Raw genomic sequence first — 14,156 nt, forward strand, 5'->3', positions numbered from 1 at the left:
GTGCTCGGAAACGTACTGGGAGCCAATGTAGGCCTTTCAAGACCGGCGTTATATGGTCTCGGCGGCCGTCCCCAGTTCCAAGCGTTTTGGAACGCTTTGGTTTTAGAACGGACTTCTGGAATGGATTAAGTTTGAGAACCAAGGTGCCACTGTAGAAAGTATTTGGGAGAATGAACTTAGCATTGCAGGGCACTGGGCTAGATGCCCCTTTGGGTTTCTTCCAGCTCAAGAATCCTACCATTCTTCCTCCCCATCTGACCCTCTTCTTCCTGGTCAAGCATGTCTCTTGGCCATTACCCAGAGGAGGGGTGGGCAGATGTCAGAGCTGCCTCCAGGTCCCAGCTCACAGAGGACCAACGCTAGTCAGTAATAATGTACAAAAGTCTTTATTGAAGTTCAGTTTCCATTTACAAGCCGCAGCGTGCAGCTCTACGTCTTAGAACCTAGATCGGCGAAGCTCCGTCTGAGTCTCCACCCCCTGTACACCAATTTAAGACTCTAGCCTTACTCCACCTCTTCCGTCGCTCCTTTCTCCTCTGGGTCCTTCTGCCCCCCTGGGTCTCCTCCTTTCTGGACTCTTCTGACGCTGACCCCCCTGACTCTTGTCCCTCCTTCCGGCGGGCTTTAGGACCTGGCTCCCTATCCGGGCTACCTGCTGTGCTGCTCGCCTGTACATTTGAACTTGGCGCGCGCGCCCAGCCTCCAACCTTCCTCTTGACCGTTTCCCCGCTCTCCGATGGAGGCGTGGCCAATCCTGACTCATCTCCTCCCGCTGGTGGTGAGCAGCCTGATCCCGATACCTGGGACTCCTCCCCCCCACTGCGCTCTGGTGGGGAAGCTGGTCCTGATTTCCAACTGCTGCTCTCTGAGTCCCCTCTGGCCCCTTCTTCCTGGGGTGTCCCCCTAGGCACCCCCCTTGCTCTGACCATGGGAGCCCCTTTCTGTGAATCTTCCGATTCGCTGGAAAGACTCAGAGACCTTGGACCACTGTCATCGCTTACGTTTCCTTCGGATTCCTCCCCCTCGCTCTCCATTTCCTCCCTTTCTTGTGCCTCTGCTCCTGAGCCCCTGACATCCATCCCCCCCTCGAAGCCCCCCCTTCCCCCTCCCCTCCTTCAGGTGTGGGTACTGGGTGCTCCATCGTTGTGGGGGTGAGTGCCGGATACAGTTCGTCCCCCGTGGCGTGCATCCAGCCGTATAAGTCCGGATCGTCCTGTATGTTCTCGCCGACGTCGATCTCCTCTGCTTCCATCTCTTTGCCTCCGTGCTCGAACCCAAGGTCCTCTCCCAACACGTCCATGTCCGTCTCTCCCCCGGTCTCCTCGGGGGATGTTGCCTTCCAAGGACCCTCCAGCCACTTCCTGCGCCACTGCTCCTCCGGTCGATCGTCCCACCAATAAGAGCGGTCTGAGGCAGACCCCGAGGGTGATCCCTCCGGGGAACGTGTGTCTGGTGCCGGTTCCTCGTCCGAGGCGAACCCCAGGAACGTGCTGGCTGAAAGTGTGGGTGTGAAAAGATATTCGTCGAAATAGTCTGCCGGCATAGGTCTGTGTGGGAAGAGTGCGTGGAACTCGTACTTGAGGTAGTGCTCCTCCACCTCATAGTACGGCACCCAGCTGTTGGCGCTTGCCGGCGTACCTTCCCTGGCGAGGAGATACTCAACCCCCTCTTCCCCCCATCTCGAGTCTAAAATCTCTGTGACCTCGTTGATGGGCTCCCCCCTTGGCGACCCCCCCTCTGTGGGCGTTTCCCTGAGCGGGTCTGGTGCCGTCCCTGGCTCCTGAAATCTGTGAGGTGCCTTGTAGGGCATGAGTACTGATCTATGGAAGACCAGGTGCATTCTGGATCCCTCCGGAAGTGTCAACCGGAAGGCCACTGGATTGACCTGTGCCTCGACTTGGTAAGGCCCTAGCTGCTTATGTCCGAGCTTCTTCTTTGCTAACGATCTGGCCGGCACTGTCTGGGCTGCTAACCAAACCCAGTCTCCCACCTGTATGTCTTCCCCAACCCTCCTATGTCTAGGTTCTAGTTCTAGCTGCCTTTGCTAGTTCTAGCTGCCTTCGGAGCTGTTCGTGGACCTCCTGCAACTCTGACGCGAAGGCGTCCGCCGCCTGTGGCTCCCCCTCCCCCACTCTCTCCAATCCCGGGAAGGTTCTGGGATGCCTCCCATTGTTGGCGAAGAACGGCGTCACCCCCGTGGACACGTGCTTCGTGTTGTTGTAGGCGAACTCGGCGAGCGGCAGGTAGTCCACCCATGTCGTAGGCTGCTGATTCGTGTAGCATCTCAGGTACTGCTGCAGGATGGCGTTGACCCGCTCCGCTTGTCCGTTGGTCTGCGGGTGTCTCGCCGACGCTAGGTTGATCTTGACGTTCAGGATGCCCATCAGCTTCTGCCAGAAGTTCGAGATGAACTGGCACCCCCGGTCGGACAGGATAGACCGTGGTAGACCGTGAACCTTGAACACGTGGTCTATGAACAGTTTGGCGGTCTGTTCCGCTGTGGCCACCTTCGCGCACGGAATGAAGTGGGCCATTTTGGTGAACATGTCCACCACCACTAGAACTGCTGTCTTGCCCCGCGAGCTGGGTAGATCCGTGACAAAGTCCAGGGCCACCCTCTCCCACGGATCGAGCGGTGTCTGCAGCGGTTCCAGCAGTCCCGCCAGCGGTTTGTGCACTGGCTTGGCCCTTTGGCAGGTGTCGCACCTCGAGACGTAATCCGCGACTTCCCTCCGCATCTTGGGCCACCAAAAGTCTCTGGCTACTAATTCTACAGTCTTCTCTTTGCCAAAGTGCCCGGCGGTGGGTGCGTCGTGCAACTGCTGCAGTACCTTCGCGCGTAGGTCGTCTCCCGGTATGTAGAGGGCCCCTTTGCGGATGAGCAATCCGTCGCGTATCTGGAACTCGTCGTCCTTCGCCGTGCCACTGTGCACCTCCTCCATCTTGGCTTGTGTGAAGGAGTCCTTCTGCAGCGCTCGACGTACAGCATCCAGGTCCACGGTTGCCGAAGCGCACGCCCACGCTTTTGGTGCGAAAATGTGCTTGGCCGCTGCCGGTGCCGCCTCCTTGAGGTATTGCGGCTTCCTGGGCAGTGCATCCGCCATGACATTGTTGTTGCCTGGGATGTACTCTATCCTGAAGTCGAAGTCCGCAAAGAACTCCGCCCAGCGTATGTGCCTCTGGTTCAGGAACCTTGCCGTGCGCCAGTACTCCAGGTTTTTATGGTCTGTGCGGACCTGCACTGTGTGTTTGGCTCCGATAAGGAAGTGCCGCCACGCCTTGAATGCTGCATGAATGGCCAGCAACTCCCTGTCCCAGATGGTGTAGTTCTGCTCCGACTTGCTGAGCTTCCTGGAGTAGAAGGCGCACGGCCTCCAGTCCCCATGCGGGTCTTGCTGCAATAGGACTGCTCCCACGGCCCTGTCTGAGGCGTCCGTTTCAACCCTTATCGGTCTGCTGGGATTCACGTGCAGTAGCTGCTCTTCGGACGAGAAGAGACGCTTGAGTTTCTGAAAGGACTGCTCCGCCTGCTCCGTCCAGATGAACTTCTTCTTCTTGGAGCTGAGCGTGTCGGTAATGGCCGCCGTCTGCATAGCGAACCCCTTGATGAACTTGCGATAAAAGTTTGCAAAGCCGACAAACCGCTGGACCTCCTTCCGATTGCGTGGGCTCTTCCAGTCCAACACTGAGCGAACCTTGGCGCTGTCCATGGCGAGCCCCTTGTCCGATAATTTGTAGCCCAGGAAATCCACCTCCGTCATGTCGAACTGGCACTTCTCCAGCTTGGCGTACAGTCTGTGCTCCTGTAGTCTCTGCAGAACTTCCTTGACGTCCCTCTCGTGAGCCTCCTGCGATTCTGAGAATATCAGGATGTCGTCCAGGAAGCAGACGCACTTTTTGTAGAGGAGTCCCGCTAACACGTGATGCATGAAGGCTTGAAAACAGTGGGAGCCATTTTGTAATCCAAACGGCATAACTCTGTATTCATAGGTGCCCAGGGGCGTGAACATGGCCGTCTTCCACTCGTCGCCCTCCCGTATGCGAATAAGGTTGTACGCCCCTCGCAGATCCAGCTTGGTGAAAACGCGTCCTTTTCTCACCGTCGCGAGCAGGTCGTCGATTTTGGGCATGGGGAAGGCCGTGGGCTTGGTTTTCGAGTTTAAAATTCTATAATCCACCACAAGCCTTTTTTGGGGCGTGTCTTTTTTCTTCACGAAGAATACGGGACTGCCCCCCACTGCCTTGGACTCCCGGATGAAACCGCGCTTCAAGTTGTGATCTATGAACTCCCTGAGTTCCTGCAGTTCGTCTTCAGACATGGAATACAGTTTCCCGGTCGGCAGCGTCGCCCCCGGCAGGAGGTCAATCTTGCAGTCATAGGACCTGTGGGGAGGTAGCTTGTCCGCTTCCTTCTCGCAGAAAACCTCCAAAAACGCTGCGTACTTGTGGGGCACTGCTTGCAGCGTGCCTAATTGTAGCTGCGGGTCATCCTCTTCCCCTTCCGGGCTAGGCAGAATGCAGTGTTCTGCACAGTAGGAGGAGCCGAAAGTCAGTTGGCGCTGGTACCAAGCCAATGCTGGGCTGTGCCTGTGCAGCCAACTCATGCCCAATACTACAGGCGTGTCCGACAATTGGGTGACATTGAAGCTGATGACTTCCCGGTGATTTCCAATTTGCATCACCATCGGCGGCGTTTGCTTTACCACCTGCCCCCCCCCCAGCAATTCCCTGCCATCCACCGTGACAACCTTCAGGGGCAGCGTGGCTGGCAGGAGCGCTATGCTGTGTTGCTTAATGAAATCCAGTCCTATAAAGTCTGCGTTACTACCAGAGTCAATGGTAATGGGCACTTCCATTGTGAGTCCATTGGGTAGCTGGAGCGATGCAGTGAGTTGCACCACTGGTTTGGGCGGGAGAGGGTCTGTGGGCTGCAAAATTTCTGGGGACTGCTTCACTGACTCGTCTGGCTGGGCCCCAGTGCCTCTGCTTCCAGCCAGACTTTGCCGTTTCCCTGCTGCGGTTCTCTCTGCTGATTTGCCTCTGTTACTGTTGCTGAGGCTGCAGTGTGCTTGTGGAGCCTCTGGGGGCACTCTTTCGCCATGTGCTGAGCACTGTCGCAGATGTAGCACTTCCTGTTCCCTCTAGGAGGCTTCGCTTTGACTGCTCCCGGTGTTAGGGCTCTGGTTGCTGATTGAGCCCTTGCACCACCTATCTCCATCGGTTCCTCTCCCCCTCCCAGCGGAGGCGTGGATTGAGCGCGCGCTGCATCCCTGGGAAAGAAGGGAGTTGCTCTCGCTGGCGTGCGTCCCCAACGCCCTTCGTCTTTGCTCCAAGGACGTTCCTCCAGACGCACCCCAATCGTCAGCGCCCTCTGGACCACTTCTTGAGTGTTTTGGGGTCGTTCCCCCCTTGCAATTTCGTCTTTCACAGCTCCATTCAACCCTTCCCAGAAAAGGTCTCTGACTGCAGCTGAATCTTTCTCCCATCCCAGCGCATTGACCAATGCAAAAAAGTGGGAATGATACTGCCTTACAGTGGCTCTCCCTTGTTTCAGTCCATGTATCTCTTTTCTGGCGATATCAACGTCTATTGTTGATAAAAAACACTCATCCATCGCTTTAATGAAGGCATGCGCACTTTGGAGTGCTGGATCCTTATCTCTCCACAGATTGCGCAGCCACGCTTTAGCTTCTCCATGCAAATGAGTTAATATAAATCCCACTTTCTCCTGCTCATCTCTAAAGTCTTTCTCCAGCAACTGCAGCGCAAACACCACGTCTGCTTGGAAGTTAGGGTACTGCTGCAGACTCCCATCGAAATGTGACACAAGGCTGCCTCCTCTCTTTCCCAGCCCAATCCCCTCTGGTTTGGGTCCCGGTAGCCCCTGCTTAGTCAATATATCCAACCTGGTTTGCAGATCCCTGCAGGTGGCAGCTGCTTCGTCTTCCCTCTTCCTGGATGCTAGTATCTCCATGTTAAGTTGCGTCACTGCCTTTTGCAGGGCTGCCATTTGCTCTTCGGTAGTCATCCTGTCCAGTTTTTGTGAGCTCGCGAAGCACCAATCTTCGCCCCTCGCTGCGTCCACTCACGTTGCGAGGTTTTTGGTGTGTGTGTGAGACGGAGCTTACTGTCAGAGCTGCCTCTAGGTCCCAGCTCACAGAGGACCAACGCTAGTCAGTAATAATGTACAAAAGTCTTTATTGAGGTTCAGTTTCCATTTCCAAGCCGCAGCGTGCAGCTCTACGTCTTAGAACCTAGATCGGCGAAGCTCCGTCTGAGTCTCCACCCCCTGTACACCAATTTAAGACTCTAGCCTTACTCCACCTTTTCCGTTGCTCCTTTCTCCTCTGGGTCCTTCTGCCCCCCTGGGTCTCCTCCTTTCTGGACTCTTCTGACGCTGACCCCCTGACTCTTGTCCCTCCTTCCGGCGGGCTTTAGGACCTGGCTCCCTACCCGGGCTACCTGCTGTGCCACTCGCCTGTACATTTGAACTTGGCGCGCGCGCGCCCAGCTTCCAACCTTCCTCTCGACCGTTTCCTCGCTCTCCGATGGAGGCGTGGCCAATCCTGACTCATCTCCTCCCGCTGGCGGTGAGCTGCCTGATCCCGATACCTGGGACTCCTCCCCCCCACTGCCCTCTGGTGGGGAAGCTGGTCCTGATTTCCAACTGCTGCTCTCTGAGTCCCCTCTGGCCCCTTCTTCCTGGGGTGTCCCCCTAGGCACCCCCCTTGCTCTGACCATGGGAGCCCCTTTCTGTGAATCTTCCGATTCGCTGGAAAGACTCAGAGACCTCGGACCACTGTCATCGCTTACGTTTCCTTCGGATTCCTCCCCCTCGCTCTCCATTTCCTCCCTTTCTTGTGCCTCTGCTCCTGAGCCCCTGACAGCAGAGTTTGGGGAGGTGGGTGGGCTGCCCGCCCTGGAGGATCCCCTGCCTTTCGACTGGATCCACATGATAAGTACACACAGGGGCACCTGAGGTCCCAGGACTGGGGCTTGGGGGGGGGAGGGAGAGAGACTTCCTTCTTTCCTGCCTGGGCCGTGGGGTGAGTGATTTGGACCCAGCCATTTTCCTCCCTTCCTCTCCTCTCTATCTCTACACCGGGCACTTTCATGCTCTGCTGTCACAAGGGCCAAGAAAGGACAGCCTAGCTGTGCCCGCATCCCTTCTTCTTACAGGTTTGGGCTGAAGACCCGGGAAGGCTAAACTGAGTCCCTGAGCTCGGAGACACTTTATCCCATGAATGAAGGGGCTGGTTTCTGCCAGCAGGTGCCTAGAATCAACTGTAGAGCTGAAGGCTGCAACCTTCTGCAGTACACAGAGGTGTAAGGGGGAAAGTGTGCAGGTTGGGTTTCAATACAGTGGTACCTCGGGTTACATACGCTTCAGGTTACAGACTCCGCTAACCCAGAAATAGTGTTGTTGTTTAGTCGTTTAGTCGTGTCCGACTCTTCGTGACCCCCTGGACCAGAGCACGCCAAGCACTCCTGTCCTCCACTGCCTCCCGCAGTTTGGCCAGACTCATGTTTATAGCTTCAAGAACACTGTCCAACAATCGCGTCCTCTGTCGTCCCCTTCTCCTTGGGCCCTTACAGACTCCGCTAACCCAGTAATAGTACCTTGGGTTAAAAACTTTGCTTCAGGATGAGAACAGAATTCGAGCTCCGGCGGTGTGGCAGCAGCAGGAGGCCCCATTAGCTAAAGTGGTGCTTCAGGTTAAGAACAGTTTCAGGTTAAGAACGGACCTCCAGAATGAATTAAGTACTTAACCCGAGGTACCACTGTACGTGTTTTGGCCATTGTCTTTATTCAACCCCAAATGCACAGACTTTTTGATCAAACGCAATTCGCCTCTCATGGTGGAGATTTAATTTAATTTGCACTGTGGTAAGCTGTCTCCACTTTTTATTATGGTCATTCCTATCCCACGGCCCCTCTGGAATTCCAAGCAGCCTGTTAAACTTGTGGAACTCCCTGCTGCTAGATTCCCCCTGACCTCACAGGCAGGGCCCAATTTAGATTTGCTGAGGCCCTAAGCTACTGAAGGGAATGGGGCCCTTTATATGTCCAGCTGTCCTTTGCCAATCACAAATAGTTGCTGGTTTTGGTGTTGAATATATGCTAGATGGTCATTGATGGACCTCATGGGTATCTCAAGCCCTTTGCCCATGTTGCCCTGCAACCAGTCCATGCAGAATGTAGGCACCCTATATATAGAAAGGAGCAAACCAGGGATATTTTAGGGAACAGGCGAGCAGACGGGGCCCATGACTTACATCCTAGGAGCCTACACAACACAAAACAGGTTGATGTAAGTAGGTTTTATTTTATTTGTTTTTTATAGAAATTTTGGAAATGTACACCCAGGTTTTTTCCTCCCTTTAAATTTTTTGGGGGTTCCCAAGAAAATGGGGCCCTAAGCTAGAGCTTCTTTAGCTTATACGTAAATCCGGCACTGCTCACAGGGCTCCAAAGAACCCAGGCGTCCGGGTGGCGTAGGCGCTGGACTTGAGACCTAGGAGGGAGGCTGCGGTGCCACCTGGTGGCCAAAGCGAAGCAGCGCCGCTGGAGCGCAAGGGGCGGTACCTGAACCTTGCCAGGTGAGGGTCTCTCCCCGGCCAATGAGAGAGCCTGCTTCCCGACCAGCCCACCAATGGGCGCGGAGCTGGCCCCGCCGCTGCTGGGAACGCCGATCTCCGGGGATCCGAAGCCAGAAGCGTGCCGCGTTTTCTGCTGGCGCTCCCGCAGCTCCGCAAAGGCTCCTCTCGGCGGCCCCGGCCAGGTAAGCAGCCCCTTCTTCTCCTCCTGTGCCAAGAGCGGGGGGATCTGCAACCTTTGGCTCGCGGACTCCGGGGCAAGATGACCTTGGCGAGGAGACCCCCGAAAGGGCTCGCCTCGCAGCCCCGGAGTGCGCCCGTGGTTTCCCAGCCCTTAATCCGGGGTAGTTCTCTAGTCCGCGGTGAGGCTCGCGGACTTCTTTCCCCAGCCAGCCCCTCTCCCTCCCCGCTCCCCAATTTTCCCTCTGGAGGGAGAACAGCGGCTCCTTTGCGCGCCCGGCACCCATCCTGCTATCTGGAGTTGCGCGTCCATTTCCTGGCCGCGGAGGGGGGAGGTGGCGAAAAGTCCGGCCTGGGCGCTTGAATGGCTCGGGGGTGAGTCATGGCCAGAGGCTCGGGAGCGGGCAGGGGAGGGGCATTCTCCAATGGAGAGGGAACCCTGGGCAGCCACCTGGCAATGGGGCGGGGGCACAGTTTAGGCCTGCAGGAATTGGCCCCCTTTTGGAGTCCTTTAGGAACCGGAGCAACCCATCCAGACGCCACTTCGAAACCTCTGCTCCTTTCGGGACCTGCCTAGTCACAAAAACAGGAGTTTCAAGAAACTGAGGGCAAGGTCTCCACTCAGTCTGAGCCCCAAATAAGAAACCAGACCCTAAGCCTCAAAAAAAACAAACCCCTTCCCCTCCAGGGATCACATCCATTCAACACTGTGCCAGCCGCACGCAAGGGGTGAACACTGGGCTCTCCTGGTCTGTGCCTCCAGTTTCCTTGGTGGGGGCAGGAAGGTGCAAGATTGTGGAGAAAATGGGGACTGCAGTAAAAAGTTGAAATTTGTTGACCTCCAGTGAAGCTCAATGTTGGAGGATTCAGGACAGATAAAAGTAAGGGCGTCTTCACATAGCCCAGAATTTGGAACTCCTTGCCACTGGAGCTAGAGATGGCCATCAACTCAGATGGCTTTCAAAGAGGATTGGACAAACTCATGGAGGAGGGGGGGCTTCTGAGGGCTACTAGCCAGGATGGCTGCGTGCTCTGACCCTCCACTGCTGGAGGCCGTAAATGCCTCTTGAGTGCCACTTGCTGGGGGAAATCCAAAGGGGGGGGTCACTGTTGCACTTATGGTCTTCTTATGGGCTTCTTTCCATTGGGCATCTGGGGGGCCACCGTGAGAACAAGAAAAGAACATGATTGTTGGATCAGGCCAACTATCCCAGGACCCCATTCTCACAGCCTGGGCATCTAGATAGACTGCCTCTGGGCCTGGAGGTTCCATCAGAACATAAGAAGAACGTGCCCTCTGGATCAGTCCAAGGGCCCATCTAGCCCAGCATCCTGTTCTCACAGTGGCCAACTAGGTGCCTTTTCTGGGAAACTGGCAGGCCGGATCCGAGCGTGAGAGCAGCTCTGCCCTTCTGCGGTTTCCAGCAGCTGGCATTCAGAAGCATTGCTGCCTCCATCGTGGCTGGTAGCAGCGCTGGGAGAGCCACCCCTTCTGCTTAGGGCCCTCTCTGGCTACGAGAGCCACCACTAGGCCCAGGCGCCACCTCTGTGCTGTGGCCAGTGTGGTTTGCCTCCCCGTCTGGTGAGCCCTGACCTTGCTTGGCTCCATCCTGACCTGTGCCTTCTTCCTCCCTCTCCAGGGAGACAATGGCTCCCAGCAGCTTGAGATGCCAGCGCCTCAAGCCGGATGGGGCTTCTGCCAGGAGCCAGCACCGCTGCTGCCACATCCCAGACCACAAGCGCCGCTCTTTCCTGCGCGCGGCACAGGGGAAATACGCCACGCTGACCACGCCCTACGTGCGAGACTTGCACAAGAGCGTCCTCCTCAAGAACACCATCCTGCACCTCCAAGACCCCGGCCGAGGGAGCCAGGAAACGGGGCTCGGGCTGGCAGCACCCCAGGGTGCCCCACCTTGGCAAGAGACAAGCCAGGGTCCCCCAGCAGAGAGCGAAGGCGCAGTGTCTCTGCCGGCGCAGCCAGCAGAAGAGCCTCCGAGTGCCGTGGGCAATGGCCAGGCGAGAGCAGCGGACATGGGCATCAGCATGTGGGCACCGCCTGCCTTCTCCAGCCCCTGCCAAGATGCAGGACAGGTGGCCTGTGAAGACAGCCTGCCCGACCCGCTCCTGGATTCCTTCCTCTGCACTGCTGGTGAAGTCCTGTGTTTTTGGGAGAGTCTGCAGCAACAGGAAGGTGGCAGTGGCCCCTGCCTGTCCCTGGCTGGCCCCAGAACCGATCCGCCCTGGCCCTCTGGAAGTGCAGCTGCCAGCCCAGGGCAGGAGGCTGGTGCCTGGGGTGCCCTCTGCCCTGAGGAGCAGCCCCGTGACCCCTTGTTTGACAGCTTTGAGGTCTTGGCCTCCAGCTACGCGAGCGACGTCCCTACAGAGGATTTCTTGGCAGACATCGACATGTCAGAGTTTGAGAGCGTCCTGTGGGGCTCGCCGAGCAACGGGCAGCCCACAGTTATCAACATGGGAGGCCAGGCTGCCGCTGAGAATGCCCCCCAGGCTGAAGCATCCCCTCTTCCCGGTCAGGATGCAAGCAGCAGGACGGGGAGCCTCGACCATTACGTGGAGCTCCTTCTGCGCTCCTGAAATGCTCCGCTCCGGATCCCTTGGATTTCAAGGTTCTGCCGTCATTAAGGTTTACAGGTCAATTGACCATAACTTGCCAAAGAAAAGGGACGGTGGGTTTTGAAGGACTAAATCAACTAGCTTTAAACCTTGCAATACCGGCATTTTTCATTCTACTTGAAAGGGTGCAAACAAGTGACTAAACTCTCATTTGCTGCAAGTGCAATAAATCCTGTCTATTAGAGTAGTGGAAATGTTTGTCATTGGCTCTGGGAATGTCCTCAGCACCCCCAGGCCTGAGAGTTAACTCTTTATGGACAAAGTGTGCCCTTTCAGCAACTCCCCAGGTCTGAGCCCTGCCAGGTGGTAGCAGCAACCGTGGGCACAACCGGAAGCTTCTCCTACATGGAAGGCGTTCTTGCTCTTCAAGCCCCTCCTGCTTCTAGGAGGCCACGGGGTGGGGATCTGTTGAGCCCATCCCTCGCCTTAACAGCCTCTTCCTCTGACACGTCTGGCCTGCCCATCTCTGGCTCCTGCCTCATGGGCACCGCCAAACCCCCCAAATCGCCAGCCCCCTCTCCTGCCTCCTCCCCCCACTGTCAGAGCCCTGACAGGTTGACTCTCAGGAGCTGGGAGGGAGCAGGGCAGGCGTTGGCTCAGGTGGGCTGGGGTGGCTTCTGCCTAGTTCAGGGACTGGGAACTTCAGGCCTGCCAGACATTGTTGGACTCCAACTCCCAGCATTCCCTGACCATTAGCTGTGCTAGCTGTGGCTGATGGGAGTTGGAGTCCAACTCTCTTTCTGTACTCAAGCCCATTTTCCCTGAAGCAAAGTTGCTGCTGCCACCCCTGGTGGGCATCTTTTGCCAGCCTTGCCTTTTGCTGGCTCAGTTCGGGGGACGGGGACTCCTTTGCTACCTCTTCCAAGCATGTGGCCCGTTGGCTGAAGCAGCCCCGGAATTGCGTCTTGACTACCTCTTCAAGCTGGGGCTGCCGCTGCCGCTGCCGCCGCCGCCGCCACCTTCTGTCTTTGGCCAGACCTGCTTGGTGGTTCCCCAAACACATGCGCATTGTGGTCGTCTGCCCTGGAAATGTCCTGCTGATGTGCCAAGGCAGGTGCTCCTCTGTTGCAGAGCCTCTCGCCAGAGCCATTCTTCTTGGGATCTTGAATTTGGGGAGTACCTGTGACCTGCGAATCTCTGCATTTCTCTGGCCAGCCCAGAAAGAAACTTATTGGGCCACATTCCTCATTCCTGCCTTGGCAGACATTTGGACCATTTGCCACCCTCTGACAGTGCCCTTGAGGGGACAGCTTTGGCTCGCTAGTCCTGTTCCAATGAGCATGATGCAAATTAAAATCTCTCGTGGACTGGGAACCCCAACGTGAACTGGCAACACCAGGCTGCAAATGTCCCTTCTAGACTTCTGAATACCTGCCTTCGATGAATACTTGAAAAGACAAGTTGTGTTGCTTTGATAGAATCACAGAATTGTCGGGTTGGAAGGGACCCTGAGGGTCATCTAGCCCAACCCCGCTGCAGTGCAGATATCACAATATTGCATTCCTTCTTTAAAACCTAACCAAAAAGATTAAGCTCTCAGGTCAGTGCTGATGTCTGTAACAAGTTATTTATAAATGTAATAAATTATTGCCTGATATGTTAAAGGGGAGGGCACAGGACTGGGGTGTGTGCTCCTGGGCAATTTCCAGGGTGAGATGCCTCTCCTCCCATCCCCAGCTGGGAATATGAGGAGCAGCCTGGCTTTCTCTCATATGCCGCCTTAAGGACAAACACATTCTGGCATCAGCTGTAGGCCCTCTAGACCAGGCTTCCTCAACCTTGGCCCTCCAGATGTTTTGAGACTACAGTTCCCATCATCCCTGACCACTGGTCCTGCTAGCTAGGGATCATGGGAGTTGTAGGCCAAAACCATCTGGAGGGCCGTGGTTGAAGAAGCCTGCTCTAGATATTGCAGGACTACAACTCCCATAATCCCTAGTCATTGACTGTGCTTGCTAGGGTTGATGGGAGAGGTGGTTTAACAACATCTGGAGGGCCAAAAGTGCTTTAAAATGCATTCACTTCTATGGTGCCAGAAGACTTTATACTGCTAGTTCTTTGGAAAATTCTCTTAAGTGCAATACGTATAATACAAGGCACCTCTGGATTATCCTAGTGCCTAAATTCGTGCCCTGAATGTGCCAGAAAGAGAGAGAGATTCTGCATACAGGCTCCGGAAATCTCCTCTAGCTCCAGACTCGACGTCCTTCACCCTCCTGGTCCCTGGCATGTTTTAGCAATGAAAGAGGTTCTGGCCCCAGAGCCAAGGTCTATGCAAGTAACATTTTTGAAAGTTCCTGTTTTTGTCTGCAGATAAATTGCTTTCCCCCAGTAATCTTGTTGTGGCTCTCTTTCCTGGAGTCCTTGAGAGAGACCTTGGCAGGCTGGGTGGCAGAAGGCTTTCTGTAGAGCAGCTGCTTTCCTCCTCCCCCAAAGCACCTCCAGCCAAGGAAGGCGGGGGGGGGGGCAAGGAGAGCCTGGCCCTGCCTGTGGCTCAGAGCGTTTGCTGCCACTGAGCACCTCCGGGACCTTGCCCTGCACCTTCGCCCAAAGCCAGCCAGCGCAGGAACCTGGGAGGCGTCTGCTGGCTCAGGCCAAAGTCCAGCATCCCCCTTTCCCAGAGGCTCATGATGGAAGTGGAGGAGCAGGACCTGAGGGCAGTGGGGACTCTCCCCTCCTGCCATTTCCAGCAGATGGGATTCAGAGTTGGGGCTTGGAGGCTTCATCTTTCAGATGCCGTGGGGCAG

General features: G+C 56.1%; 1 protein-coding gene across 1 annotated transcript; it reads left to right on the forward strand.

The window, feature by feature from the left end:
- The first annotated feature begins 8,354 nt into the window (after positions 1 to 8,354).
- Positions 8,355 to 11,596, forward strand: LOC309375700 (uncharacterized protein). Its single transcript, XM_081921612.1, has 2 exons — positions 8,355 to 8,783; positions 10,419 to 11,596. Exons 1-2 carry the CDS (start codon positions 8,623 to 8,625, stop codon positions 11,368 to 11,370), a joined length of 1,113 nt encoding a protein of 370 aa, XP_081777738.1. The 5' UTR covers positions 8,355 to 8,622; the 3' UTR covers positions 11,371 to 11,596.
- The last annotated feature ends 2,560 nt before the right edge of the window (positions 11,597 to 14,156 follow it).

This window comes from Podarcis melisellensis (genome assembly GCF_964234715.1).
Source record: "Podarcis melisellensis genome assembly, chromosome: 8".
Classification (NCBI taxonomy): domain Eukaryota; kingdom Metazoa; phylum Chordata; class Lepidosauria; order Squamata; family Lacertidae; genus Podarcis; species Podarcis melisellensis.

Bases quoted from the DNA above. Each gene is read 5' to 3' on its own strand.
- LOC309375700 (XM_081921612.1), top strand. From the start codon at position 8,623: ATGAGAGAGCCTGCTTCCCGACCAGCCCACCAATGGGCGCGGAGCTGG. The intron at 8,784-10,418 runs GTAAGCAGCCCC...CTCCCTCTCCAG, and splicing joins CTCTCGGCGGCCCCGGCCAG to GGAGACAATGGCTCCCAGCA.